Genomic DNA, 18433 nt, shown 5'->3' with positions numbered 1-18433 from the left:
TGTGTCTTTGCTGTGTCTGTGTTGGTTGGGAACTGCGCTCTGTTTCAGTCACACTTGATTCTGAGGAACTACTTTGTTTGGCGGAAGAGTAATATTTGTACTAATGTAATTACAACTTATTTGTGTTTTATTTTATAAAATCCCTCTAACGTTATGCATATGAAGTAACCGTTTTATAAACGCAATAAACCCCCTCGAAGCATTGGGGTTACAGTGCATTTTTATAACAGCTAAGGGGGTCGTGCCTAACAACGCCCCTTAGCTGTTATAAAATGCACTGGTAACCCACTGCTTCTTGGGGTTTATTGCTTTATTATACACGCTGCAATTATATGATTTCGTGACATCTTAATTTGAAACGAGTAAAAGCACAACTCTTGGTATCTTTTGGTATCGGTAGATGTCATTCTAAGTAAGTAAATATCGGTATCGGCACAACCATTTTAGTAGGGATGCACCGATACAAAATGTCTATCACTAGTCTTAAAAGCTAAACCTTGAAAGACTGACTTCGAAGACCAGATTTGTCCAACCGGCCACTAGAAATCACAATTGTAAAAGTTCCCTGATACTTTGCTGTATAAATTATATTATACTGCATGGCTATACTTCAAAAAGTATGTAAGATTATGTCAAGATAATGAGTTCAATTCCAAGTGAATGCATAAAATAGATAAATGTAAATGCAACGCAATGCAAGTCACTTTAAATAAAAGCATCTGCCAAAAGAATCAAAGTAACATATCAGTACATAATACACGCCAGCGTTTAAAGCAAAAAATACATCCAACCGAGTTGACGATTATCAAACACACAAAAAAAAATCAGTACTTGCATATGTAATACTGATGTCACTTCCTGTCAACACAGGAAGCCCACCTTCATATTGACTAATATTATTCCTTTAAAATACTCACTGAAAGTTGCTCGGTGTCCCAATGTCAGCCTTTGTCAGTTTCTTCCTCTTCCCTTTGACCTTCTTTTCCTTCTTGTTAAGGCCACTGTGCACCATATTATTCATGTGGGAATTGTTGTGGAAGCGCATGTTGTTTATCTCCGGATTCTTGATGTCCACCGTCGCCATCGGTAAAGCGGGTCCTGTGCACATGACAACAGTTATCAGCTACGGCTTGAAAAACCCAAACCTGTTGTAAACATATCTCTGTGAGAATGACAGGAGTCCATGCTGGCTGAGCTCTGAGAGTTTGTGTTGCAACAACAGCTGATTTTCTCCATACGTAAGAGCTGCGGGGGCAGCGGTCTCGCACAGTTCATCTTTACAAGCCACAATGAATGAATCCCACACATATTTTAATGCAATTCACAATGCAAATGAGGATGGTGTGGTCATAATACACTGAGGTCTGAATGTCTGCTTCAAATGTGCATTTTTTTACTAAAAGTATTGTGCAAAAGTCTAAGGCCACCACCAGCTTTGTTGTTTTAGCAAAGTTTTAAAGTTCAGTTTCAGCAGTAACAACATAAACAAGCAGCTTTCATGGTCAACACATAGCTTCCGGTAAACTTTGCTAAGAATAAATAACAACAAAGTACTTTAAACTTAGTTTACTTATATAACAAGCAAAACAAAACAACACGTAGATTACCTAGGAAACCAAAACATTTGTTATTTTTGACGAGGTATTTGTTCAATTTAGCAACTAGTCAGACCATTAAAAAAGCTGAAATCGAAAGTAAAGTTCGGACCAGACGCGTATCGCATCAACGCATGTGTGTCCGATAAAAGAGTCTATAACACACAGTGTTTTTACTTATCTTGCGTTAATCTTGAGTACCTAGGGTAGGGGTGTAAATCGGAGCGTTCATTGCGATACGGTACGGTTTAGGTTATTTCTGCCAGCAATGGGCTATTTGCCGTTGCATTAAACGTTTTTTTAGATCCAATTACAATTCGATTTAATTATCGATAGTTTAATATTACGTGTCTAGTTAAGCAGTTAATTTGTTAATAGCTCGTTCATTTTATATATTTTGGTTGCATTCATGTTTAATTAAATTCACTTAAAAAGGCACAATCTCTGTTCCAATTTGGACATTTACAACAAGAAACAAAAGAAAAATACATCTTTTTAAATGAAGAAAAATAAATAATGAGGGAAACATTTCACATTAAATCAAGCTTATGATGGTAATCTGTTTGTGCAATCTTAAAAAAAAATTTTTTTTAAACCCATGATTTGCTTTCGATAGCAGTCACACGTCTTCTGCATCTTTCTCTGTATTTTCGATGTTGCTGCATTGCATTCACTTGCTGACACAAGCACAATAAAATAAACAAAAATGCGCAATTTGGAAGAAAATGCGTAGATGACGTTACGTCAAGGAATAAGGATGAGGATGCAGAGTGTGTCAAAATAAAGGTATCTTATATTGATATTTATGTGTGGCATCGATATATCGTATAATCAGAAATTTAATCGATGCATCAACCTATATCGATGTATTGTTACACCCCTACTATTGAGTAGCATTAAACCCGACTACCTAAAGGTGTACACAAACAAAACATTATCCCACTATCTCTGGATAACTTACGATTCGCGTTACTTACATCATATACACTTAACGCACCGATTACAAACAAAACACAAGACATTTGATGAAGTTTTACTTTCCATATGTGACTCCTGACCCGGTTTGGACTGCCCCATTTCAACAAACACACACGGACAACTATACTGCTATATAAACAACAAGAAACTACAACTGCTTTTTTTGACACTTGCCTAGGTTTATTATGAGGAATCCAACTCTTAAACTCTTTTAAGAGTTAATAAGTCAGAATAGTGATCTAGTTTTCTGATTTCTGCTTTCTCGAACTTGTTCCTTCAAAGACTCGGTCTTGACTCGGTCTCGGACCACAGTGGGAGGAGAAGGACTCGTAATTTCAGAACGAGTCCTCGAGACCAACGCATTTTTTAATGTTAATATAAAAAAAACACACAACACATTACAATAATAATAATAAAATGCAATGTTGACGGGCATTATTTGAAAATGACATCCCATGGTGCAATGCAAAGATACTGCCATCAGAGCCATTTATTTATCTCTAGAAAAATAGGCAGAAGATGATGCATGTGGTAGACATTTTTTTAATGATATTAAAAGCATATTAAGATGTTAAGACTGCTCCTCTAAACAATTCCCAATGTAGCTTAGTCTGTACTCCTAACTGTTGATTATTAACTGGGGTGATATTAAATCATGAATATGAAAACTGACATGTTTATATGGTCTTGGTCTCGACTTACACTTGCTTCTTCAAAGGCTCGGTCTCGACTCAGACTCAACTGTATTTGAAAACCAACGGACTCGGTCTCTACCCTTTAAAGACTCGTCTTGACTTGGACTCAGCATAGGCGGTCTCGTCCACATCACTAAGTCAGAATGCATGACATGCCTTAAAAAAACCTAAAAATGTATATATATTTGATTTTAACTGTAAAAATAGGATAGGCAACATTATGCCAGGATGACAAGTGGGAAAAACTATTTTGACAATTACCATAAGCCTATGCATAATGAAAGCGATGCGGTGTGATGCGCTAGTTTTTTCCAGGTGCGTTCACGGAATGCGAGTCGAAAGGCTCACCGAAAAAAAATGCTTATCTCCACGTCAGCACCCGATGTGTGTAATCAACGGCCGCGTGATGTCGACCAGTGTAGCGCAAGCCTAGGGTTCGGTGGAAAAAAATCTAAGATTCGGACGAACCCAAACCCCGTCAAAAAATATACATAGGGATGCACCGAATCCCAGATTCGGCCGAATATTACATTTTTTTCCCACCGAACCGAACCCTAGGCTTGCGCTACACTGGTTGACGTCATACACAAACACACACAGTTCATTACAGCAATTTTGGTTGCTTAGAGAGTTTGTCTGTCCATCCATCCTTGGAAATATTTACTGTAAAGCTTGTTTGGAAAAAAATTTACTTAACATTTTTTATTCAATTAGAACCAACAATGCATGGTCCATAGCAAATGTGATGTTTTAATAATATTTCATATTATTTATTTACATACAACAAACATGACCCCTTAAATAGATACAGCAGTTAGCAAAACAGACGCAGAGGAAATACTCTTTAAATTATGACGCATACAATGTCATAATGATTCTCATCATAGATAAACATGGAATATAAAGCCGCTTTCATAGCGGGAATGCTGTAGGAACAACAGGCTTTGTGTCCAAACTTTCCCCAAAACTACGAGCATTAGCTAGTAGTCACTTTCAGATTGTCAGACAGTTTCATTTTGTATATAGAGTATACAAATTTATAAGTAAACAAACACTAGCTTTATTTCTTTTTAACATATCTAATCATAACTTATATCAATTTTTGGACATTAATGACCCAATACCCATGAAAGAACCTCACAAGGCATTTGCATTCAACGTCCCAAGTTTTTGTGGTCTCAACTACAATTGCAAAGCCTCAGAGGTCTCAACTCCTTTTAAAGCTGATCTCCTCATACGCCTACCTTGACTGAAGGCTAAGACCATCATCCGATCTCTACGGACATAACCCAGAGCTTCTTCTGAATGGACGTCCTTTGCAGAGATGGAGGGTCTGTTTTTACGGCATTTCCAAAGTGTATTAACACCAGGTCGATGGAAAGATGCGTTAAGTCCATCTTTCGACAACATCAAGCATCGCAGGGGCACCAGGCTACCATCTGGCTTCGACATAACGTCCTCAGATGGGGCGGAAAGAAAGGTCGTGCAAAACATCATGTTTGCGTTCCGGCATCGAGGCATGAAACTGGAGGCCAGCTAGTTAACTTCTTCAAACAGCGAGTCTCCAACTGGTGAGACGCATCAAGTGCGGTCGCAGTCTCCTGAGGCTTAATATAGGTTTTGATAACCTGGCAGTCTACCAAACCAAACTAATCTAGTCAAACAAATCCCAAAACAAAATTATGAACGGAGAACAGAATATTACGCAAGTCACCGTTAATCCGGTTTAATCTTTGAAATGTGCCGTAAGCATTACAGGTCTATAGCCACCAAAAACACCAGGTTATTTATAACAAGTGCGTGTTTCTCTGTTCTTCAATCAGTTTAATTGATTTTTGTTGATTTCTTCGCATCACTAAACTGAAAACACATTTATATTACACGGTTTGACACATCTGCTGCCAGTCAATCTCCTGACGTTACACAATGAGGAAGTGTACAGGTACAAGATGTGCTAGCACAGATAACATGGCTTTATTTCAGGTGGACTACAACACAAAAATACAGGATTTTTACCGGACTCATTACATAAATCTGCTTTCGTTTTATTTAATTATTCATAGCATTTGTTAGGCAGGGGCACAATATGGTCGTAACAACAGCTATGAATTTGTAATATGAACAGATTGCAAAAAGGAAAAAACAAGAACACGCCTCCAGAGCTGCCATAACAAATGTAGGACAAATATGTTGAGTTATCATCTTCATGTTCAAGTAATGGGTCTGAATATTAAATAACATTTCAGTCTTGAAATAGTATAACGCAGTGCTTCACCATCCTGGTCCACACAGAAAGTTTTAGATGTCTCCTTACTTAAAACACCTGATTTAACTCATCAGCCTCCTTCCAGAATGGTTAACACGTCTCTCTAACAAGCTGATAAATTAAATGAGGTGTTTAAAATAAGTAGACACCTAAAACTTTCTGGGAGCATGTAGTCCCATTTTCTAGTCTATAACTATTTTTATTGTAAAATTGTGATTTCACTGCATGTCGTGTTTGGTTGTGTATGTGACCAATAAACTTGAAACTAATGTACCTTTAAAGGTAATGTCAAATTAATGATATGAAGAAATACTTCAATTCTATATTAAAGGAATAGTTCACCCTAAAATGAAAATTATGTCCTCATTTATTCACCATTGTTGTTCCAAACCTGTATAAATGTCTTTGTTCTGCTGAACACAAATTAAGATATTTAAAAAAAAAATTGAAATAACAAAACAGATCTGGGGCACCATTCACTTTCATAGTATAATTTTTTCTTACTGTAGAAGTCAATGGTGCCCCAGATCTGATTGGTTAAAAATATTCTGCAAAACAAAGAAATTTATACAGGTTTGGAAATCATTTTCATTTTTCGGTAAACTATCGCTTTAAAGATAAGTGTGAATTATGTCTTTTTAACGCAATCAAATATATTGTATTTGAGAGCAAAACAAATTACACAGCATTTTTTAAATACAAATATTTTTTCAAGTAATAAGACTCTTTAAGTCTGCTTTTGTTTGCTTGCAAGGTCAGCTCAATTTCTTTAAAGGCGCTCTAAGCGAATAATGTGCGACGTCACTTCCTGTTGATGTTTGAACTGTTTTCAAACAGACAGAGCGTAGCTAACTCCTCCCCCTCCCCCTCCCTTCCGTGCTTTCATGAACGTGCCCAACCCCCACCCCCAAATCCTTCTTGTCGTTTATTGGCTGGAATACTTTGTTTTGTTTTCTGAAGCTAGGTTTGGCCATTTGTTGATATTGCCGTTTGTGAAGCCTGGGCTGTCTACAGAGATCGCGTTTTTTTACAGTTTGATCAGCGGACAGGCAGCAAGCAGATAGTGAGGAGATGTTTCCGGTATGTAACAAAAAATGTTTTATGGTCTAAAATGCTTCAATTCGCTTAGAGCACCTTTAAGGAGTATCAACACCCTAGTAGGGCTGTCACTTTTGAGAAAAATCAAATTCGAACGGATTTCGAATATCATGCAATGTATCCGAATATATTCGAATATCTAGGCGCCGCCCCCCCCACGCGCATCAAAAACCCACCGTAATGGAGATTCAATCACAAAATTATTAACAGTGACAGTCATACACAGGGTTGTCTGGATTACTTTTTTACCTAATGTTTGAAACAGCAGGTTAACAACTTATGAATAACAAACTTATATATATATATATATATATATAAAAATGATTCAGAACAGTTACAAACAATAACGTGACAACTTAAACAGCAGCAGGAGTATATAGGCAGACGCAAACGGATTTCGCGCCCGCAGATTTCGGCAGAAAACTCCGCGGAATTCCACGGATTTAATGCCCATCATTGACAAGCACACATATCTCGCAGTCGCGCTTGAGCGTGTTTGTGACCAGAACTGTCATTGACAACAAGCACACATAAAGCCTATCCCGCGCGTTTGTGAGCCGTCATTCACAAGTACATTAACCCTGCGCGTGCTGTTTGCTTGCCCGTTTTCAATGATAGAGAGCACAAACCCTTTGATACTTGAGATGAAATTAAACTTACCGCTTTAAGCAGATCTCACTTGACTCTGTCGTCTATGTGATGCGTGACAGTCAGCACATGATCATTTAAAATCCGTTTACAAGAAAAATGCTGTTGTTGTTTAGTATAAAGTTTACATTGCGTTGTAAAAATGATGAAATTATCTTCATACATGCTAATTTCATAATGCGAACGTATTAACACAAGCTTTTTATTCTGCTATAATATTTAACACTATAAACAATATGTCATTTTATACAAACTATAATTCGATAGAATTGACATGCACATGAGGTTCATTTTAGTCCAATTTGATTCCCTCTCTTGCGCACAGTTGCAGTCGTCGGTCTCACTCTCAGCCTCCTTCCTATTAGGAGGTGTTACTGTAAAAAATGTGCTACATATGGCATTTAAAAAACCGGATGGTTTATTTATAGTTCGAATACGGATATTTCACGTCATGTTCGAATGCATATTCGAATATCGAATAAAAAGTGACAGCCCTACACCCTAGAATGAAGAGAAACTCATTTCTACAGATCACGGGAGTGACAAAAAGTCTATTAATGCACCCTCCCGAAAATCAGTATGAGGAAGTACGCAAAAAAATAAAAAAATAAATAAACAGTATGTTAGAACGACCTGGATGGTCTACTTTCTCAGTATGCATCAGATTGACCCTTTCTATCGCATGAGACCACAAGGACAACTAAATTCAAGAAGTGAATAAATAAAAGGGTGGTTTCCCAGACAGGGTTTAATTAATCCAGGACTTGGTTATATTAGTTTTTTTACAAACAAACCTTACAACTTTGCCCCTAGAGTTAAACATTAGATTTTTAACCCAAAAATAGTCCCCTTGGTAACTTTCAATAGCACGGGACAATTTTCAGGCACTGCGTAATATCACTACGCCTGCTGCAGCCATGTTACGGCAGCAAAGTCCTTTATTATTACGCCGGAATGAGAGTATAGTTCCTAACCATATCGGCCTAGAAAATTAACATTTAATTTTCAGTCGGTCTTAGTACTCCATCAAAGCTGATGCGCTTCTCCAACAACGTAGACAACAAATGCCTCTTATATACGACGGCTTTTGCCTTGACACTGCAGGTTACACCAGTAACATGCCTGCGGACACTGCCTACTAGCGGTCTGCATTGTGTTATTGGACGCAAAAGCACAAATCACACTTGACATAGGTACCAGGACATGAATTATATGCGGTTAGATTGTACTTGTTTAACAACACTGGAGTAAATATGTTTGCAGTTATTGTTAGTACATCATAGTTCGACAAACACACAAATGGTTGATATAATATGTCCACATACTGTTTAATCGGTCAACAAGCAGTTACTTCAACTAATTCAGTACTTTTAAGATCTATGTTAATAGGAAAAATGACACAGGCAGAAATGATCATAAGCTCTAAAATTAGCGGCACAACTGCAACGCTACTATTTCAGCATGGTAATAACAACAAACTAAAATAATTTCTTCAAGTGTTGCCGCACCAACACCACATACTCTGATAAACGCCCATGAGAAAATCTTTAAACTAAGAAAAGAAACACGGTCTCTTGTGATTAAATAGGATAGAGATATGACCAAGCAGTCGCATGAAATGACACATGTGGCATACATATGGCCTTATAGTGCACCGATTAACCCCAGGCTTCCTATAAAAGAGCTGAACGCTGCTCTTATGTAGGTCACACACGACTCATATGCGTACATATGCCAGCACATTCACGTGCCTTCATGTTTTTTGTTTTATCCGTATTGAATTTCACTCCAATTGGGGGTAAAAATAACACCAAATATAAAACGATTAGCAATGACAACATTAGAAATTTGAATGCAAGTACCAGCACACATACCATTCAGTGGGTCACGCCTTTTCTCTGTAAAAACAAAATTAACATTGTTAAAACGTGGAGGCCAAATTAAACGACTAGCGAGGTCAGTAACAGGGAGGAAGAGAGTCAGCAGGAAGTGAACTGGAGGAGAGGGGAAGCATTTATGATGTTAGTTTTGGAAAGGTTAAAGTAAAAGATGCCAAACAGAGAGGCCCTGAGCTTCTGCACCCTTTATTTAATGACGTAAGATCTACAAATTAAATTAAGGGAAAGCCTTTCGCCATTATCCACCCTCGTGTTGTCAAAAATGTGCTACGTTTTCGTCTGTGGCACACAAAAGGTGAAGTGAAAAACGTAAACAAATTTTTTTTTTTAATATAATGAAAGTGGATGGCGAAAAGGGACATAAAATGCAAAAACTGCGGGAGCTTGCAAAAACTGCGGGAGCTTGCAAAAACTGCGGGAGCTTGCAAAAACTGCGGGAGCTTGCGGGAGCTTGCAAAAACTGCGGGAGCTTGCAAAAACTGCGGGAGCTTGCAAAAACTGCGGGAGCTTGCGGGAGCTTGCAAAAACTGCGGGAGCTTGCAAAAACTGCGGGAGCTTGCAAAAACTGCGGGAGCTTGCGGGAGCTTGCAAAAACTGCGGGAGCTTGCGGGAGCTTGCAAAAACTGCGGGAGCTTGCGGGAGCTTGCAAAAACTGCGGGAGCTTGCGGGAACTTGCAAAAACTGCGGGAGCTTGCGGGAACTTGCAAAAACTGCGGGAGCTTGCGGGAACTTGCAAAAACTGCGGGAGCTTGCGGGAACTTGCAAAAACTGCGGGAGCTTGCGGGAACTTGCAAAAACTGCGGGAGCTTGCGGGAACTTGCAAAAACTGCGGGAGCTTGCGGGAACTTGCAAAAACTGCGGGAGCTTGCGGGAACTTGCAAAAACTGCGGGAGCTTGCGGGAACTTGCAAAAACTGCGGGAGCTTGCGGGAACTTGCAAAAACTGCGGGAGCTTGCGGGAACTTGCAAAAACTGCGGGAGCTTGCGGGAACTTGCAAAAACTGCGGGAGCTTGCGGGAACTTGCAAAAACTGCGGGAGCTTGCGGGAACTTGCAAAAACTGCGGGAGCTTGCGGGAACTTGCAAAAACTGCGGGAGCTTGCGGGAACTTGCAAAAACTGCGGGAGCTTGCGGGAACTTGCAAAAACTGCGGGAGCTTGCAAAAACTGCGGGAGCTTGCGGGAACTCCGGGAACTTGCAAAAACTGCGGGAGCTTGTGGGAACTCCGGGAACTTGCAGGATGATGTTCACGTCATAAACATGTCACTTCATAACGTTCCCATGACAACAGGGGACATGGCTGCGCTTGTGTGAAGTAAATGCAACATTTTTCAACTTTCTGCTAAGATATGTGATTTTTGCAACGAAAATGTGGAGATTATGAAATCATGCAAGCCCTGCATATTTTGCACACAGAAATCTTCAATTTATGCTGCGAAAGTGCGGCGTATTCTAAAAAAATGCGAGAGTTTGGCATAAATATGTGGACTTTGGCTGATTATGCGTTAAATCATGCTATCACATAAATCGTGTTTTTCTGAAGGGACTGATGCTTTTGAAAAGTAATACCCACACATTTGGCAAAGCACTACAATTTCAAAATCGACTAGCATGTTGCCTTAAACTTTTTCGGCTTAATTTGAATCAGTAGAGCATTGCATTCGCACCCGTAGCTACTGAACAAATACAAACAACGAATGCACTGTAGGTTTGTTTTAAATAGGCATACATGTAAATATAAATGTAAATGAAGATTAGGTCATAAACAGTTATTCACTAGGAGAACTAGACACAACAAGTGAACCAAAAGCTACTAAACATGTTTGCTTTTCATTATACCAAACGAAACCAGACACAAGGAGAGGGCAGACTAGACATAACCTAGATGTATAAAGGCCCAGGGCCTCTTTAAAAACCAGTTAGTGCAGACAGAAGTCTAAACTTCAAAGCATGCAAAACAGAACAGGAAGTACTGGATCCCAGCCAGTAAATGAAAAGAGAGAGAGACTGCTGCGTTTGCAAGTGAGGAGCGAGGAGGAAAGGCCTACTATGGAGATTTTACGACACAGCGTACAGACAGAAAATACTTGCACACTTGCTATGACTACACCACTATAACGGATTACGACTGTACACAGAGAGGTACAAGAGGAAAGAGAGGTTTGTAAAAGTGAAAATGGCAAGAGGAAACAGATTATCGAAAAATCATAAATGAGCTGGTTAATGGAAGATTCAGATATGACAGAAAGAGTCGATTTCTGGGAGGCATAAATGGAAAGCATCCCTTTGATAACTATAAAATGTTAAGCATGTTGAGTGTTAAGGAGGTTGTTCACCTAAAAATGAAAATGTTATCTTATATTTATGCATGTGTCATCCCAAACCTGTTTTTACCTTTCTTCTAGATTTGCATAGTAACACTTTTTTAAGATGTCAAATAAATCTTTGATGTGCCCAGAGTGCATATGTGAAGTTTTAGCTCAAAATATCATATAGATAATTTATTATAAAATTGGCACTTTTTAGGTGTTCGCAAAAATGTGCCATTTTTGGTGTGTCCTTTAAAATGCAAATGAGCTGATCTCTGCACTAAAATGGCAGTGCCGTGGTTGGATAGTGCAGATTAAGGGGCGTTATTATCCCCTTCTGACATCACAAGTGGAGCCACATTTCAATGACCTATTTTTTCACATACTTACGGAGAATGGTTTACCAAAACTAAGTTACTGGGTTGACGTTTTCACATTTTCTAGGTTGATAGAAGCACTGGGCACCCAATTATAGCACTTAAACATGGAAAAAATTTGATTTTCATGATATGGCCTTTTAAAACTAATTTTTTATTACATGTCTATTTTTCATCTTCAGGTGAACAGTCCTTTTAAGAGAAAGATTGGGAATAAAAACACATTTACCAGTTTTCCTCTGTCGTCTGTTGAGCAGTTCGTTGAGTGCGCTCCGAAATCGCTTGGCTTCCTCTTCACTGGCAAAGTTGAGGCCCATCTGACAAGACTAAAGAAAAACACACCGTATGATCGACAAAGCCAGATCATATTCTCACTAAAACTGACAGCGGGATTACGAAAATAACATCAGTGACAAAATGTAACATGCAACTGATCTCCGGTTTCATGGTCAATAACATGAAATATAAAAATAAAAGGCTTACGTCTCCTGCAAAGGTAATGAAGTATGATCTCGAGTTATTAATCGCAAAGTTATTATAGAGCTCCTGCTCAAACCTAGTCTTCCCATCCTGCAAAAATAAGTGAAAGACGACACTTTAAGAAATTACTTTACAACATTTTATTGGCCCCAAGTATGTGAAATTATGCGAGAAAGACTTAAACCCTTACTGACAACCGACCATGTCGGAGCTCACCTTGATATCAAATACGCGGATAAAATAAGACCTCTGTGGGTTATCTTTCACCAAACACGCCACGCCGCAGCACCTCTTCACCCAAGATGAACTTCTGTCTGCTCCGTACACCTGGACCACTGCTGAGCACATTGTCTGTAAAGATAAACAAATCACAACTTCACTATAGGATGGGTACAGATATGGCTTCATAAGTGTGCAAAACCTGGTATTTATATAATGTGGTCAGATTTTAAAAGTCAAGTATACTAATCCAGCTGTAAACTGCAAGTAAAACTGATGTCATGTTAAATATACAGTTGACCTATCAAAGCACCCTGCCTGTGAAAACCCAGCTGAAGTCATTTTTTGTGATTTACTGTTGTCTACATAAAATCATATATACCTACACATAATGTAAAGTACATTTTGGGAAAATAAACTTGAACATTCCACTTTTTTTGAAAATTGCTCATTTTCCAGCTCCCCTTGAGTTAAACATTTGATTTTTACCGTTTTGGGATTCATTCAACTGATCTCCGGGTCTGGCGGTACCACTTTTAGCATAGCTTAGCACAAACCATTGAATCTGATTAGACCATTAGCATTACGCACAAAAATAACCAAAGAGTTTCGATATTTTGCAATGATATTACGGGGCAGCCGAAAATGGTCCCCTTATTAGCTTTCAAGGCATGGGACTATTTTCGGGCAGTGCGTAATATCATTGTGCCTCCTGCAGTCATGTTACGGCAGCAAAGTCCTTGATTATAACGCCAGAATGAGAGTATAGTTCCTAGCCATATCTGCCTAGAAAATCACAACCTATAATTTTCTGTCGGTCGTAGTACACGATGTCACTACAGAAGAGTCAAGTTTTAAATAGGAAAAATATTGAAATTCTTTGGTTATTTTTTTAGGGTGATGCTAATGGTCTAATCAGATTCAATGGATTTTGCTAAGCTATGCAAAAAGTGGTAACGCCAGACCCAAAGATCGGCTGAATGGATTCCAAAACGGTAAAAATCAAATGTTTAACTCTAGGGGAGCTGAAAAATGAGCCTATTTTTTTTTTAAAAAAAAGTGGAGTGTCCCTCTAATATTGACAGTTTGATCAAACTTTGATGCTGCTAATCTCATAATTAGATTATGAGACTTTAACCTGGATTTCACAAACAGGGTCACATATAGTGTGAAAAACCTTAAAAGACTTCAGATAGCACTGGCTTTTGAAGGCTGCTATTTTCTGAAATAAGTGATGGAAAAACAGAAAAAATGTGGCCCTGAAAATTCCATCCCACGTTATTCAATCCTAAAATTTTCCTGACAAAAATGGGTAAAACAGACACACTTAGGACCAAGTTAAACATATTTTAAGCCTCAAACATTAGCATATGCATGTATTCTTCTCATAATCTGCAGGGTGAATTTTGGCCTAACTGCAAATTCAGTCAATGCACAAACTTTACAAATAAAAAAATCTGTGAATGAATACAGTAGGATGGCCTTAGGTATACAGTGCCCGCTGCATTGCATATAAAACACTGCTGTAATTTTAACTATAGACACAACTGAGAAACACACACACACAAACACACACACACACACATACACACAAGGATGGGGCATTTTATTTCCTATCTACAGGGACTCATTCAGCCAGTGTGTCTGCGTTCCATGCACATGAGCAAATGAAACACTGCAAACAGCATTTTTCAGGACGTGGGTTACCAAAGGGAAAAATAGGCCAGCGTCTTGGCAATACTGTCACACCCAGGACAGCCAAGAGTTCAGAAGATGACATATTTTCCATGAAGAAGCATCACAGACACTTACGCCGAGCAATTATACGAAAACGAGAAACACAATTGTTGTTTTCTTGTCCTCGACGACAGCTTTAAGTTGTTGCAAAACAGCATTTCTGATTCATGCCACCACCATCTCAAATTATTCAACAAAAAAAATGCTAAAATGTTTGAATATAGTTCAAAGTATCTGATCAAACCCGCTCTACTGAGCTTTAAGATTTTTGTTTAATAGAGCTCAAACAAAAGATACAACGCAAGTTATCGTCTCCAAAGTAAATCTCTTTTCTTGGTTGACAACAAACACACGGATTGTAGGCAACAGTTTACTTCCTGGGATTGTTGATGTAGACAAAACCGGCATTATCATTATTGCTCCCGCTTTGGACTCACAGGCTGTAAATTAACTTATGTTAGCATAGGATGGTGAGTGAATCTTTCAAACATGGTAAGGAGCGTCACATTTCCTGCTGACGTCAGAAGTATTCAGGCCAATCACAATGTACAGATTAGCTGGCCAATCAGGGACACAGCGCTTTTCAAATCAGTGCGTTTCAGGAAGAGAGTGAAATCTGGAGCTACAAAAATGTACGGTATGTGGAAAATAAACCACGCAAAAACATTGTATACTACCAAATACACAAAATAACATTGCTTTTAAGGAATGAAATAGGTGCACTTGAATGAAATAGTTTACAGAATAATTGATTATTAAAAATCATAGATTACTTGATAATCTGACATTTATAATTGACATACTAACACATATATTATGTCAACATTAAAAATAGAGATATTTATATGTTAATAAATGCAAGTAACATAATTATCAGATAGGGGGCTTTATTACTTGATAATGTTGGTTATGAAATCTATTCAATCCAATTCTGACACATTGGTAAATCCAGCATCAATGAATCAAGATGACTTTAATTTCTTGTGATGATAAACTAATTCCTCGTGCTCAGAAATGCATCTTTATTGCCAAATGTACAATCCAAATATTTAAGACACCTGCACCCTTAAAATTCAAAAAACAAACAGAGTTTCCATCTCAGACACACATCTATTCCTTTTTCACATCCATTCATATTTCCCAAGACACTGAAACTGATACGTAAACCTATGTTTTGATCGATCAACCTGAATTCATTACACTAAATCGCAGAGAAATCCAAGGGTGAGAAGGGTGGACATTTGCCAGTCTTTGCAGCGTTAACCGCATCCAAATCGCATTCCCATCTACAAGCGTCTGCCAAGAACACATATATATGCATGTAAGACATGTTTCCCTATATTCATAAAGATCAGTACATTTATGTCAGCTTGCTTGGAAACCCGATCCCGGATCAGTACTGGCTCAGCAGTCCTATTCATTAAAGCTCAAATCTCCATGGAAAGGAGGCAGATCAGTTCACTTCCTGTCCTCAAAGACTGCTGATCACGCACCCCCCAATGTCTCTCTTTTTTCAATCTTTTTCCTACTCTCTCTCGCTCTCTCTGTGTTGTGTGAACTGGACTCCATCCACCCCAGCCCTCAGTTTTCGGTGCTGGTTCGTGACACAGTGATGAATGAACCCATGACTGCTGGATCTTGGCCCCAAAACAACGTGCCTCATATTTAGTCATTCCCTGTGAAAGCCCACTTTATGGCCCGGTCTCTTGGCTGCGCTGCTTGCGTACGGACAATCTTCTCTTCAACCTAGTCATGGACAGGAAACTTAAGTAGGTCCGATAGGAAACAAAGCCATTTTTGTGAATTGAACACAGATAGCAGCATTAGCTACACAAATAAGCCAAATTTGAGCCATTTTAAGGTTAGCAACACAACGGTTGTCGGTTTGAATCGTAGGAAACGCACATATTGATGAAAAATATATAACCTTAAGTCTCATTGCAAACAGCATTTTACGAGAACATATTGTCACACATGCAACGTGTCACCTGCCTGTGCTGCATTAGCTATTTCGGAAAAATAAGGAAGCACTTCCATTAAATGCTTCCTTGTTAGTGGTTTCCTGCCTCAAGCCCTACAAAAACAACAGGGTGAGATTGTCTCACTATGAACATTTCTACAGTTTACCTAGTGTGAGAGATAACCTGCACAAATATATGTGGCAAAATGCATGTCTAACAACAACATAAGGATATAGGATGATGTAACAGGGGTGCATATACAGGGGTGTAGGTCTCGTTTAAGCATAAACAGCAAAGCAGCAGCTGTATAAAAATGATCAACGTTTGGATAAAACACCAATTGAATAAAAATCAGACTACATAAATTCATATGTTGTGATGCATCTGTGCAATAAGTATACAGTTGCATATCTAACCTAGTGAGCTGCATATTCGGGCCTCAGAATCACGTGCACCATTTAGCTGACTAAAGTGCTGTTTAGTAAGGGCGCTCATAAGAATTTAAAACGCAGCCTATGTATTACCTTACTCGAACAGACGGCCTTACTGAAGCTTGTACTCAGAAATTACAAGCTACGTATAACTACCAACTCACAAACGCAAAAACAACCCAAACAGCTGCCAAATTTTGTAACATCATCACCCATCTCACCAACACACCTTGCTGATAATGCGCATCATACCCTTGACATTCCCATTGAGACATTTCAGACGTGATAAAACAACGTGCATGCTAGAAGTGATATCGTTGGTTTCCATTTGAACTTGTGTTTAAAGGAGTACAGATCGTCCGCATAAGTAAACACAACTTACGATGCATTTCCTGCCCAGGTAGTTGAAGAGACATTCGTTCTCCTGCGGGGTCAAAAGCAGGGAGCCGACATTTGCCACCCTCCTCTGGGGCGGGTGGCCGCTCATGTTGACGGTACAGGATGCGGATTAAATCAAGCGTTTATCTCGTGTCAGATAATTTTATGTGAAATGTGTGCAGCCACAGATCAACATGGCCTGCGCTTCGTGCATCCCGTTAGGAATTCCGCATACAAGTAGTTCCGACGTAGCGTATTTCTCACAGCGGCGCAGACGCGACTCGTCCAATCCCGTTAATTATTTATTCTTTAACGCGTCCACTTTTAACACACGGCATAATATAAACTTTCATCCCGAACTCCAAAAGCAATAACGATCCTTCAATCCAACATGGCAGCAGGACGGTAGAGTTTATGGAACAGTGCGGGAGGGGAATGATGAGTTTTGGTCGATTTTATGACCAGGTTCGTTGCGACCAATAAACAATTTTGCTAAATATTGTTTGGTAATATACTAAAGATAATTTAGAATTAAAATAACTCATTATACTTTAAAATTACGTGATTAACTTAAATAAATTTTCAGGAATGAAACAACCCACCCCCATCATTTCCCAGAGTGGTCTATCCCTGTTTTCTTCTGTGCCTCCTGCAGAATGCGGACGGGATGCGCACGGGATGGGCGGAGCCTCTGTAAGAGAGGGCGGAGCACAGCGGCGTCATTTACAGAAGAGAATTACAAAATTGAGCTTTTTTAAGAAATGGGATAGTTAATGCTGATATAAATAAACATTTAAACTACAATTTATAATGCTAGGAAGCGTGTTTTCGTAGATTAAAGGCAAAAGTACACACAGTGGTTGCACGCCGATTTGGGCAGACTGCATAATAGCCTAAATGTTTACAAGAAGTTCTCTCATTAAAGAAATGCGGAGGAGCACTTTTAAAACGCCTCACTTAAAATAGACATTTTATAAAAAGCAAACGGGCCTCACCTACAATGAGACAAAAAGTATTTTGGACACATGAAGAACAACTTAAGTAGCAATTAATATAAAAATAGCATTTCAAATATTTTACAACACAGTTGCTTACACAATATATATACAGCGGAAATGAAAAAAAAAAAACGTTTCTGGGCATTTTCTGGTTATTAAATTGGTAAAACATCCAAGGGTCACATGAGCTGATAAAGACCTCTATATTGAGCTATGTCAAACCAGCATAATCTACACACTATTATTATAGAGGAAAAACTGACTTAGTTGACAGTCGTTTCTGTATAATTACCAAAAAGTGTGATTTAAATCATTGTAATTTAGAAACTTTTGAAGCCAAGGAAGTGACATCCACCCTTAACTGCTA

General features: G+C 38.7%; 1 protein-coding gene across 4 annotated transcripts in view; it reads right to left on the bottom strand.

Annotated features, from left to right (window-relative positions):
- The window catches only part of wasla (WASP like actin nucleation promoting factor a), a 79477-nt gene that overhangs the window by 8563 nt on the left and 52481 nt on the right, over window positions 1-18433 (bottom strand). The window contains exons 1-6 of one of the 4 annotated variants that reach the window (XM_065292041.2): window positions 17073-17554; window positions 12559-12693; window positions 12346-12432; window positions 12092-12188; window positions 9155-9178; window positions 918-1098 (exon numbers count right to left, since the gene is read on the bottom strand). In XM_065292041.2, the coding sequence (XP_065148113.1) occupies window positions 918-1098; window positions 9155-9178; window positions 12092-12188; window positions 12346-12432; window positions 12559-12693; window positions 17073-17177 (629 nt within the window). In that variant the 5' untranslated portion in view covers window positions 17178-17554. Of the gene's footprint in view, window positions 1-917; window positions 1099-9154; window positions 9179-12091; window positions 12189-12345; window positions 12433-12558; window positions 12694-17072; window positions 17559-18433 lie in introns of those variants that run through there. The other 3 variants (XM_065292042.2, XM_065292044.2, XM_065292043.2) reach the window with 3 other exon arrangements.

The sequence above is a fragment of the Paramisgurnus dabryanus genome, chromosome 23 (assembly GCF_030506205.2).
Source record: "Paramisgurnus dabryanus chromosome 23, PD_genome_1.1, whole genome shotgun sequence".
In the NCBI taxonomy this organism is placed as follows: Eukaryota; Metazoa; Chordata; class Actinopteri; order Cypriniformes; family Cobitidae; genus Paramisgurnus; species Paramisgurnus dabryanus.
The sequence above is the reverse complement of the archived record's forward strand: the minus strand, read 5'-3'. Positions and strand labels throughout refer to the sequence as shown.